Here is a 12,716-nt window from a genome sequence, read left to right on the forward strand (position 1 = left end):
AGGAGCTGGTGGTGGATTTTAGGAGGCCCAGGCCCCTCATGGACCCCGTGATCATCAGAGGTGACTCTGTGCAGATGGTGCAGACCTATAAATACCTGGGAGTGCAGCTGGATGATAAATTGGACTGGATTGCCAATACTGATGCTCTGTGTAAGAAAGGACAGAGCCGGTTATACTTCCTTAGAAAGCTGACGTCCTTCAAAATCTGCAATAACATGCTGCAGATGTTCTATCAGACGGTTGTGGCGAGCTCCATCTTCTACGCGGTGGTGTGCTGGGGAGGCAGCATTAAGAAGAAAGACTCCTCACGCCTGGACAAACTGGTGAGGAAGGCAGGCTCTATTGTTGGCATGGAGCTGGACAGTTTGACATCTGTGGCAGAGCGACGGGCGCTCAGCAGGCTCCTATCAATTATTGAAAATCCACTGCATCCACTAAACAGTGTCATCTCTAGACAGAGGAGCAGCTTCAGCGACAGACTGCTGTCACTGTCCTGCTCCACTGACAGACTGAGGAGATCGTTCCTCCCCCAAACTATGCGAATGTTCAGTTCCACCCAGGGAGGTAAACGTTAACATTATATAAAGTTATTGTCTGTTTTTACCTGCATTATTATCAATCTTTAATTTAATATTGTTTTTTGTATCAGTAAGGTGCTGCTGGAGTATGTGAATTTCCCCTTGGGATTAATAAAGTATCTATCTATCTATCTATCTATCTATCTATCTATCTATCTATCTATCTATCTATCTATCTATCTATCTATCTATCTATCTATCTATCTATCTATCTATCTATCTATCTATCTATCTATCTATCTATCTATGAGCAATAACAGAACAATGTGATCTGCAAGAAGCTGCACACAGGTATTATAATCACAAACTGTGCTATAGGCCTTCTTTAATAAATATTGCATGGACAAACAGTCAGTGATTTATGAATTCTATTGTCCATGGAGGATGAAGGTGTTCTTTTAAGGTTTAAGGTTTTTTTTTTTTTATTATTCAGTCTTGTTTATACAAGAAATGAGCAATTTGCCTTCTCAGCTACATCCAACTGGAAAAAAATAAAATAGTAGAGACAACTGGTTAAACATTACACAAAAAGTTTGAGATATTGTCAACTTAGCTGATAGATCCTCAGAATCACCCTCCAGGGAAAACAATTACAATCTGCATGCTCATCATCACACTGATAACATCCTCAAGCATTTATACAAAGGTCACATCAGTCACCACAAGGCACTTCTGATAGGTATGATTATCAGTCTGTAAAGTACTCTGCTGCAAAGACAAAGCAAAGCTTTTGGTCGCTTTGTCTGATTTTATGTTTCAAGAAATCTCACCCACCCCCTGTTTTACCACTACTCCCATGGACGGTCTGGCTACTGATCTTTAAAATCTGTTTTGTCAACAGGCAGGTATCCATACGTTTCGTTTCAATCATGTTTGAAATGCTATTATTAACACTAGAGAAGAGGTCTGTCCTGAAATCTGAATTTGTTTAGTTAGACCATTTATTTATTGTGCTTAGTTAGTATGTACAAGACTTCAGTTTTTTCCTGCCACTTTATAATACTGTGAGTTTCAATGATTTTGATTTGATTCTGGACTTGTTTTGTTAATGTTTTATTGTTTCTTTTCTTTGGCACCATTTTCTTCATATCTTACTGTTATTTTCTACATTTGTGTTTACTTTGCATGCATTTTTTAAATAAAAGGGATATTGTCTTTTGGGCGTATATTCCTTTGTGTTTGCTTTGATGGCACTCTCTCCTCCTGTCAAAATGAGGCTGTATGGTGTACTCTTATGCCTGTAGTAGGCCATAACAAGCATCTATTGCATTCAGTGGATGTACTGTAAAAAAAAAAAGTTCAAGTTATTGAATAACAAAGCAAACACAGTGCAGCTAGTGCTTTGGGAGCAACCAGCAGGAAAAGTAACCAGTCATCACTTTCACGTATTTCCAATTGAAGCCATATCTTTAAGGTGAGCAGTCAATGTGAATCTAGAGTAGCAGCTTCAGAAATGAAATTAGCCCTTCAATTGTATTTATGTCAGTTGATGAGTCATTAATGTCAAAATCCTACCTATAATTCAGCTTAGAAGAAAATATATTTGCCAAAAGTAGGAAGACCTACAATGTAAGGAGGCTGAATGGCATTCTGTCATACATCAGTTGTGCACAATTAGTCACGAGGATTGTCAAGTTAACCCCACCATAGCAAACCTCATTTTACAGGCCGTAGTCTCTCAGTGTATGTTTCATTAATATGGTTTGGTCTTTGAGAGTGATGAAATTAACATCACAGAGGAGCACTTTGCACATGAGGTTAGAGCAATAAACATATTTTCTGCTTTTATTTAGCTATCTGGTAGGTTAAATGTCTTACATGCAGTATAATGCACCAATTGACCAGTATAGAGATTGTCAGATTACCATTGATAAGGCTCACACAACTTTGCCAAACTGATCTACTGTGCTTTATAATTCTTGTATTTTTCTGTAACAGCTGACAGTAGGACTGTCAAATGAACCAAAAATTACATTTAAATATTAATATTAAAATTATGTATATTTTCAGATATATCTGAATGTAGGTTATACATTAATATTTGTTTTTTTTAATATATTATTTTAATATTTTTACTTAATTGCTTCCCACCATAAAGCCTGAGGAGGTTGAACAAGGTTCCTAAAAAAATGGAGTTGAAAACTGACGCTTTCAAATTAATGCAGTACTCGAAAACATAGCCCTTCACAAAAACTGGGTCCTGAGCGAGGGCACATTGATGTGATATAACTAAAGAGAAAGCTGAGCTGGGCACACTGCCTCTTCCTACCTTATGTAAATAAGAAAGTGAAGCAAATCACTTCTTGATGCTCAAACACGTTGAATGCATTTATTAATCATTTTTCTGTTCCACACCTATTCTTCTTTTGCTCCTAGAGGCCAGAAGATGTAATATCCAGTGCCTGTCTTTTGTTTATAGAAATTTATTTTATCTATGAATGAAATAACTTCATATGCCTTTATTCGAAGATGTTTACAAAAATTTGTAAAATTAGTATATATCAAAAATAAAATAAGTTGAGAAACAATTCATGACTCATGTGTGTTCTTTGTTTATTTAACTTTTCTGTCAGTATTTAAATACCATGTTGTAGCTTATATTGTTTTTGGATATGTTCTGTCTGTTTTATTTGTTTAAAATGGTGTAACTGGCAGTCGTGTAGTTTCACATACCCAGCGAATCGGTAGTAAGAGCAGGCTCTGTGTGTATGAGAGTTGACCACCAATGAGAACACACCTGGAAGTACAAAACAAGTAAAGGTATAAGCAACGTAGGTGTTTGTAGACCTTGCAAAAACAAGAGAGGCTCAGCTGTCTGATATCCCATGTCTTACGTACCACGACAGAATGCAAAAAGAAAAAGGGCTGAGATTGGGACTGGGCTTCCCATCCTGGAAAGCATTCCCACATTGTTGGCTCAGTCAGGCAGCATGTTTTGATTGATAGAAATGTGAAACTGTTCTTGAAAGTCATCATTGAGTCATGTAATTTGTCATAACATGCAATTTCTAGTTGTGTAATCTGACATCCTCAGGCAACAAAAACAACAACGGGTTGTCAAGTTGACATCTTGTCCGACTAGAAGCTATGTAGTGTACTTACTTAAGACTTGGACCATTTATGAAACTGCTGGTTGGTTGAGTTAACTAAAATCAGTATTAAAAAAGCTCTTTTTGGCTCTTTAAAATAATAAATCGATATGATAACAAAATGAAAATTAGAAATATGATAGTTATATCTTTAATTTTCTTCAATATGCAGAGGAATTCATGGGTTAAAGAGCAATTTTCAGGATCTTGGAGAATTGTTTAAAAATCATTTTACTGCAGTGATAAGAGCTGTGAGGTACAAAAATATGTCCCAAACGGCATTGTAAAGGGTTGCTATTTAAAAACAAAAGCCTATTTGTTTTATTAATAATGACAGAAGCAAACCATTAAAAATATAAATAGGATGATCTTGGAAGCGGTTTGTAAAAACACATCTGTTAAATACAGTACATCTGGAGTAATACAAGCCAAAATTAGTGAGAGGAAAAACAAACAAACACTCATTTTCATTTGATTGTCTGACTTTGAATTTGCAAGGATTTTCTTTTCCCATATATTGATATTATATAATATCAAGTAACGATATATGCCCTGATGGCACTAGAATAAAGTATTTCCAACTTTTTACCTATCTAAATAAAGCATTGGTTAATGATCGGGTGTTGTAGTTTATGCTCAATGGCATCAAAGTGGTTTGTGGTCCCTCGAAATCTTTCCCCAGTTTGTATGTTCACATTTTTTCAAAGGATTTTCTTAGTTTTCTCTTACATTTCAAAGATGTACCTGAAGATTAAATAGTGACTCTAAATTGGTCTAGTATGTATTAATATCCCTGGTGATGGCCTCGCATCCCATCCAGGGCTAGTTTTTCTGATATTCCAGATTCTTGCCATCAACTTTTAACTGTAAAAAAAGCATAGATGGTTTCTACATTAGGGGAAACTCAGAATGTTATTACATATGGTTTGTTTCAGTTCTGGCTGAGCAATTAAATTGTTTCAAAAGTATAATAAAGATGTCCATTCTGTACAGTTTTTCCACAGTAATGTTAAATCTGTCTTCTTAGTTGGAAGAAATACATAGCAAATTGAACAGAAGCTGTGACGCTGGATCACTTTTTATTTTTAATATTTGTAATTTTAAAATATGTCACTAAATGTGTGTATCTTTTTGTCCTAGTGGAATGCTTTAAACGGTTAATACAAAACAACTTCTGTGGTGTGATTTGCATTCTTTATACTATAAAAAAGATGTACAATATCTTCCTATGTAAGGTTCATATACACATGTGCTATGTTTGTGTTTAATGAAGACATACTGTAGGGCCATTTTGGATTTTATGTGTTCAACTGTTAGCATGCTGCTGTCAAGCAGTAGCCACTCAAATAAGCAGGCATTTCTTTTTTCTTTTAATCCCTGTTTAATGCATGTGTGTGTACATTCTGTATAAAATAAGTGTTAGCCAAAATCGCTGTTCTGCTTCTTGCACATTGTCATTGCAGCCTCTTAGCAAAATAATTTCATTCATCTGTGCCTCTTTTGGCTTTTAATGAAGTGAATTGCCATCTTTTCTAACTGGTGTTTAGGTTTATTGTATGTGTGCTATCTGATTTTGCATCAAAAATAAACATCATATCCTTAACTTCTCTAGCCAGTTCTGGGGTGTAGTTTATTGAACCGTCCAAATATAACATCAGAATTAATTTGATATTTTCATGAATGATATAATTAGTGCATATTTTCCTAGGCACTGTGAAATGAATGAATGGATTGTGATTTTTTTTTCTTTTTATTTTTGAGTGTAGAACTTCCATGAGAAGGCCATGTATTAAAAATCCTGTCAAAAAACACACTCAACCCATTTATCACACTTAACAGTTTCACCTTTAAGTAGTCGCATTTCTCCCCCAATATACAATTATTTTTGATCCATTTTCAAACCACACTTAATCCACTTAAAGATGAGAAACGGTCCAAGTATGTCTTTGGAGCAGGTAGCCAACCCTGGTTCATTTCAGGGCATACTTTAATGTGCACTCATACTGACTCACATTATTGTCTGATTTAAAGTCAGGAATTAATCCAGCACACACATGGACAGGCAGGATTTAAGCAAATTCTATACTGCTGGGGTATAATTCCAGTATCCTGGAGCAGTGAGGGAGCAATGAACCACTACATTAACAAGCTGCCCTCCCTAATAATGTCATGTATACATTTATAGGAGTAGTTAAAGATGCCTTGAAGCAGCGTTTCTCAACCTTTAAGTATTTGTGACCCGAGTTTTCATAACAGATTTAATTGCGCTCTCCTAACTTTTTTTTGAAACCCTAATCAAATGTATTACTATATTTTTTGCTGCCGATACACCACTACAAGTTTAAAATTTCCCTACAAATAGCGAAATTACACCACATATGGCAACATTTGCGCCCTCTTTTTTGTTACTTAGGGGGCGCGCCCCACAGATTGAGAACCGCTACCTTGAAGAAGACTCTGATTTTGTTGTTGTTATTATTATTATTATTGCATGGACATAAATGTTTATTCATTCATTATGAAAAACAAGTTGTATTTTGGGAGCACATTATATTAGGAATATTTTGTTTAATGTTTATTAAAAAAAAGTTGATGTTTTCATATGTGAGCTCAGCAGTAACAGTACCTAGATTTTAGAAGACCTTGAAAGATGGAATGAGAATATCTTTAATATCCCTACTTTGGCTGGGAGTGTGATATATGTCTCCTGGACATTATCATCTTGATTTCATCACACTGATGAACCCAACGTTGAAAATCAGGTTCAGGAATGAATGGAATAAGCAATTTATTTACATAGAATTAACATTTCATAGGATGACATAATTGAGTCATATGAATAATGTTATTGCATGCATTCTTGTGTTGCCTCATTTAAATCTATGACAGAAAATTTCTTGCCTCTTTATCTTTCAATAATAAAAGACCTCGTAACCCTCTTGAGAGATTTGTAATATCTAGAGGACTGTTCAGTCTTTAATGGCTAAAGATAAGGGAAAAAAAGCTTTCAGTAATAAAGACCCATTATGCATTCAGTTTATATTTAGCCCCTTAGCCAAACAGCTCAGACTTTTAAATGAAAGTGTATATGAATTTTCAGATTAACACATTTTTCTGCAGAATTAATAAATACAATCAATTTTCTGTAAGGGTCTTGTCCATTATTTTTTAAATGGCAGTAACTCACAAAGTCAAGTCTATTCTAACATCTTATCATTTGTCTTGACTTACACTCACCCTCAAGGTATGTGTAAGATGAGGAGGCTGATGACTCCTGTAAGAAACACCAGGGAGAGTGTTGATGTATTTTTTTTAGAATTTCGAGAGGACCACATGAAGACTAAAGTATCTATTAGTTTACTTAAGCTTAACTGTCACCTAACACTGAAGTATGGATTTGAGAAATGCAATATGTGTACAGTATATGCTGGGGTAAGGCTCTGGTAATGTGCATGGAGTTTTTAAAAGGAGTATATCAGGTATCAGAGGAGGAATGGCTAAGATGTACCTTCTGCTTAGCAAAACACACCATTAACATACTCTTTCTGAGAAATGTGAACATTTACATTCTTGTTAAATAGTGTGAAATACAATTATACATCTTTTTGCAACCTTAACCCATTTTTGGATTTCATGACCTGTTACATTTACAGTAGATACAGTTTCTATGATCTCTGCTGTAAACTTTTATGTTAATGTTTATTTAACATGGAGAATTCTTGGTTATTAAGGAACAAGCATGATAGACTGTGACTCTGGCTTCTTCATACCATCAAATGTGAATCAGTCTTTAAAGTAATATTTCCTTTCTTAAACTGTCCAGTAATTTGCTAAAGATTATAAAGCAGAGTATGTTTTTTTTTCCCTCAGTGTCTCTCTCTGAATGTGACCCAGTGGTTAGTGCTGTTGCCTCCTAGCTCCTGAGTCCTGGATTGATAACCTAGCATGGTCTGCATGGACTTTAAATGCAAGTTTTTTTTCTATGTGCACATGGACTCTCTTCAGATGCTGTCATTTCCTCTTCCTTTTCAAAGATGTTGATTTTAAACTTAATTGTTTTTTGTAACTTTAATGGATCTGATTACCCATGGTTCTGAAATGGAAGAAATTAATTCAGAACATGGATGGATAGATAGATGGACGCATTTTCCTTTTACATTTAGTTTTACTGTTAATGTTAGCTTAAATATACTTTTCACATTATAACAACTGTTTCTGTTGGTTTAGAATTGAAACGTATGTATTTTTTCGTTACAGGAATATCCATGATCATAACTGCCATCTGGATGCATCAGGTACTCGGATTTCAGTTGTTTACAAAGGATGTACAAGGATAAAGACTACAGAGGAAGCCGAATTTCAGGTAAGGCCTTTATGTCTGAAGGTGTTAGGAGAGTTATGTACAGTATTTTAATTAATGAAGCTTTGTTTCTTTTATGTTTAACAAAATACTGTGGAATCTGACAATTTGAATCCTGGGGAGTTAGTGCTCCTTACATAATATTATGGTTTATATATAAAGCATTATTGCCCAAGGATTTTGTGGCGTAAGAAGTCTGAACTATCGAGGTTGGGCTTCCATGTAAGTAACACAAGTTTAAATAAAAGTGAAACAATAAACGAATAACTGTATCAAGGATTTTCCTTCAAAAATCTTGAAGATGACAAAACATAGATTTAAATACTTTTACCTGATCAATTTTTAAATCCCTGAAGTCATATTTATCTTTAATTTGATTTGCGGCTGATTTATTTACTATTACAAAACAAAGCAGAAAAAACGATCTGCAGTCAGTAGGACTGCATGCCATCTTTGAAACATACAGTATAACAAAATTTTTATGCCAGTAGGTAGTAGATTTATGTATGTTTGTTTAGTTTTTTTTTTTTTTTTCCCCAAGGAAGTGTTTCTCATAGGGTAATGTATAGCTGGCTGCCATTTCACAACTCCATTGTTCTTTTCTGTCAGTGTATGGTGAGTAAGTTCCTCTGCTTGTCTTTCTTGACTTCCTTGGTAATTAATCGTCAAAAGAGCCTGGTCAGAGCTGAACTCATTTGGAAACCTTGCAGATTTCAAAAAGTTAAAAATAAATAGACCCATTTCAAGTATTCTAATTGTGCTTATTCAGTTCTTAAACTGTGAGAATGTGCATGACTGTATCATTTGTCGAAAATATTTTCTTGTAACTTTTCATAATGTCAGAGTCTGATTGTAATAACAACATCCCATCTATCTATTTCTGATCTTGATTAATCAAGTTTAGGGTGACAGGGCTCAGAGTCCGTCCATCTTTCGACTGGGTACTAGTGCATTACAGGGCATTCTCTTGTGTATCAGCAGAATGCAAAGTGTAGTGAATTAAAGTCTACTGTACTGAGAACTTTTGTGCAACCTTATGAAGATGAAAATGGCTTCTATAGTTTCTATGCCAAACGGCAGCTCACAATTGTGCAGGAGGAAAGCTGTAGTTGTGTTATTTACCAGAAATATTAAAATGAATCAGTTAAGCATGGTACCTGTTACTTTGTTCGTGCCTTACAGTATAAAATAAATCTAATTTTTAAAAGTAAAATATTTCATTGTCTCCACAATCATTTTCTATGTCTGTGTTGTTTTGTTTAATTCATGTATTGTTAGGGAGTGTCCTGCTGGCAAGTAGTTGTTGACAGAAAGAGAACCACCAGGATAGCACGGGGCATCCAAAAGTCCTCATGTTGATTCCAGGGCAGTGATAAAGATGCCAGTATAGGAACACAGGGGTTATTTATTTGCTGGTATCTCCAAATGAGAAGTAAAGTGAAGTGAAGCCAAAACAAGCAACAAACAATTTTTAAGTACTACTCCAGTTAAAGAATTGTAAAAGAAAACTTAGGAAACCACTGAACAAATGAAGTAAATACATATTTTACCTAAGTATTTGTAATAATAATAAGGGGAAGAATGCATTCTATTTATATAGCCTGTATGGAGGATGACTGTAAGCAATGTTTCATTCCAAAATTTAGCCAGAGCCCTCAATTCAGGCAGTATTAGGTAAGTCTGCTTGTAAGAAATAAGCTGGAAAAGTACTTATATGAAAACAATGTACTAAGTATCAACCAGCATGGATTTAAGATAGGATGATCAATCTATTAGACTTTTTCTGAGGAAACTACTGGGGTAGTTGACAAAAACAAAGCATACAACATAATTAATTAGACTTTCAATAAGAGTAGAATACAATACCAAACTAGAGATAAATTCTGAAACTGGATGTTGCTGGCATTAGATTAAATTAGATTAGGTAAACTTTATTAATCCCATGGGGAAATTCAGACAGATTCATCTGAGGTAACTAAAAAAAGAAAAAGACAAAAAAAATTGATTTTAAATTTGCTATTTTGCAGGAGACCAAGAGTTCAGATAAGAGGAGAATGCTCCTCTTTGAGTGAGGTCATAAGTGGAGTCCCTCAGTAGTCTGTCCTTGGACCCTTAATTTTTCTAATTTATGATAATGACATTCATACTGGTTAATGTTAGTGGAGGATGATTGTCCAACAGGACAAAGGTGCTGGCAACCAGGAAACCTGTGAAATTCACAGTCGATACTAAAGTTGTAGGAGCTGAAGGTAGTAGCATGAAGTTTAAAGTAGAAAAGAACAAAGTGCTGCGCATAGACAAAAGGAACATTAATTATAAATACAAATGGGGAGACACTATTTTACGGGGCAACTTCTGAAAAGGATTTTGCCGTTTATGTTGATGAAACATTGTCATCATCTAAGCAATGTGCAAAGACAATTAAAAAGTTAAATAAAATGTTAGGATATATTGTTAAAACGGTTGAAAACAAATCAAGGTATAATATGCTTAGACTATACAATGCAGTAGTGAAGACTGCACCTTGAGGTGCTGTGTGCAGTTCTAGTCACCATGCTGCAAAAATGACATGACAGTTGAAGCTGTGCAGAAGAATTCATGTTCTGCCCTGACAGACTCAGGGAGTTTATACATATTTAGTCTCAAACAAGCTGGAAATGAATCCAGGTCTTCAAATTGTCAAAGGTATTGTTAAAGCAGATCCAACAGAACTCTTTCAGTCAAACAATAAAGTGTGTACTCAAGGGCAATAGTGAAAATTAATGGGATGTGTATTTAAGGTGGAAGCCATGAAACACTTATTCACAAAACAAGTTGTATATAACTGGAACAAACTGCCAAGTCATGTAGTGGAGGCAGAACCTTTTAAAAAGTATGAGGATGAATTATTGAGACAACTTGTCTTTTAGTTAAACAGATGAGGTAGATGAACTGAACAGTCTCCTCTTGTTTGCCAAAATCTTTACATTCTTTTAAGACTGAAAAAATGTTGTCTGTGTTAACGTCCCATAATAACCTTTCAACAGATCTTTAGGAATATCTTCTGGTTTTGTTTTCAGAAGGTGCCTTGAAGATGAAAGTGCTTTAACAGAGCACTGTCACTGTTTTAATTTTATATGGAGAAGGAATATCCTTATACTGTACATATGATTTAAGAAAACATGTTCTAAAAGAGTGTCTTACTTCTAGCTCTCCATGTGAAGTGACATTTTCACCCATGTCCCAAATCGTGGCAAAGCTCAGGAAATACAATCTGCTTTAAGAACAGCCCTGCTACTACTGTTACTAATCAACTGCCAAAATTTCACAGTGTCAGGTGTTGAATTGACTAGTATGTCTTTATCTTTTTATTTTTTTTAAATATGTTTAAAGTGATGGTAGTACTTTATTATAAAACTGATACATAGATACAAATCCAGTTTACTCACACATGTATCAGTAGATACTTAAAGCAGGTCAGTTTTTTTATAGGGGTGTACTATCCTGAAAAGACTGGAAACCACTTTTTCATTGGTATAAGTCTCTTTAGTAGTAGAGTATATGTTTCTACTAGGGGGCTCCGCCCCCTGCTTGCTTCGCTCGCCAACCCCTGGTGTTGGGAATGACAAAGAGCGTGATGTATGAATGAGAAATAGAATAGTGTGACGGTGTAGATGATGCAAATAGAAAGCAAACAATAAAGTGTGTGGCACAGTGTAAAGGTTTATTTGAAAATTTCTTTGTACACGCCGTTTAAGTGTAAAAGGTAATTCCAGCTCAGAACTTGTAAGGTCAATGAAGATGTTTATTGTTGTGATCAGAGTCAAGTTTGTCAGAGCTTAGAAAGAGTTGTGTCTCTCCAGGAAGTAATAGAATGACTTGGGTATTTATGTTTTCCACATTAATATTTTTTGGACATAATATAGTGCGTTGTGTTAAAAGGGGCATTTGGTCTAATGAGATTGCTGTTCCAAATCTCTCTGTAACTAAGTCGTCGCAGATAAAGGCTTGAGGAATTGTAATAATATGTGGGTGAAGTCCATCTGTATTGGTGAGTGTACCATCTCCCAGTTGTAATAAGCAATTGTTATGATCTGGTTCTGGACATCGTATCTTTTTTACTAACTGTATCTTTTGAAAGCAATGCCAATTGTCTGCGTATTTTAAGGTGCACAGAACAATAGCTGAGCGCATGGCATGTGGAAGAATAGCTAAGCACTGTCTAAAATCTCCTCCTCATAAAAGTACCTTTCCTCCAAATCGAATATTATTATTCATAAACGTTTGTAGAAGTTTATGAATGGTGTTGAGTAAGTGACTGGATGCCATTGTACATTCATCAATAATTAACATTTTTGCAAGACGGATGTCACGTGCAGTGCTACTGTTAATGTTCATAGTGGATACCGATTTGTAGGATCTAATGCAGTTGATAAAGATTTCACTTTCAGGTACATCGCTAGTTAGAAGGTTCTGTAGATATTCAGGATATGAATGTAAAGGAGGCAGTCTAATTTGACCCTTTTGACAACAACGTGTAAATGTATTACTTGTATTGCCAGTTGTTTCTTCAGGGAAGTGAACTGAATGACAATGATTGCAAATGACATTCATTAATCCGAATGAATGTTCCTGGTGTATGTTTTGCTTGTGCCGTTTGAGAGGCGCGTTGTTGCATGTGTAGTATTTGGGACGTGTTGTTTTGGAGCT

General features: G+C 35.2%; 1 protein-coding gene across 1 annotated transcript in view; it reads left to right on the forward strand.

Moving 5' to 3' along the window:
- The first annotated feature begins 7,923 nt into the window (after window positions 1-7,923).
- Window positions 7,924-12,716, forward strand: part of enox2 (ecto-NOX disulfide-thiol exchanger 2) — a 587,323-nt gene continuing 582,530 nt past the window's right edge. The window contains exon 1 of the mRNA XM_051935340.1: window positions 7,924-8,030. Within this exon, the coding sequence (XP_051791300.1) occupies window positions 7,991-8,030 (40 nt within the window). The 5' untranslated portion in view covers window positions 7,924-7,990. The remainder of the gene's footprint in view (window positions 8,031-12,716) is intronic.

The sequence above is a fragment of the Erpetoichthys calabaricus genome, chromosome 12 (genome assembly GCF_900747795.2).
Source record: "Erpetoichthys calabaricus chromosome 12, fErpCal1.3, whole genome shotgun sequence".
NCBI classification, from domain to species: Eukaryota; Metazoa; Chordata; class Cladistia; order Polypteriformes; family Polypteridae; genus Erpetoichthys; species Erpetoichthys calabaricus.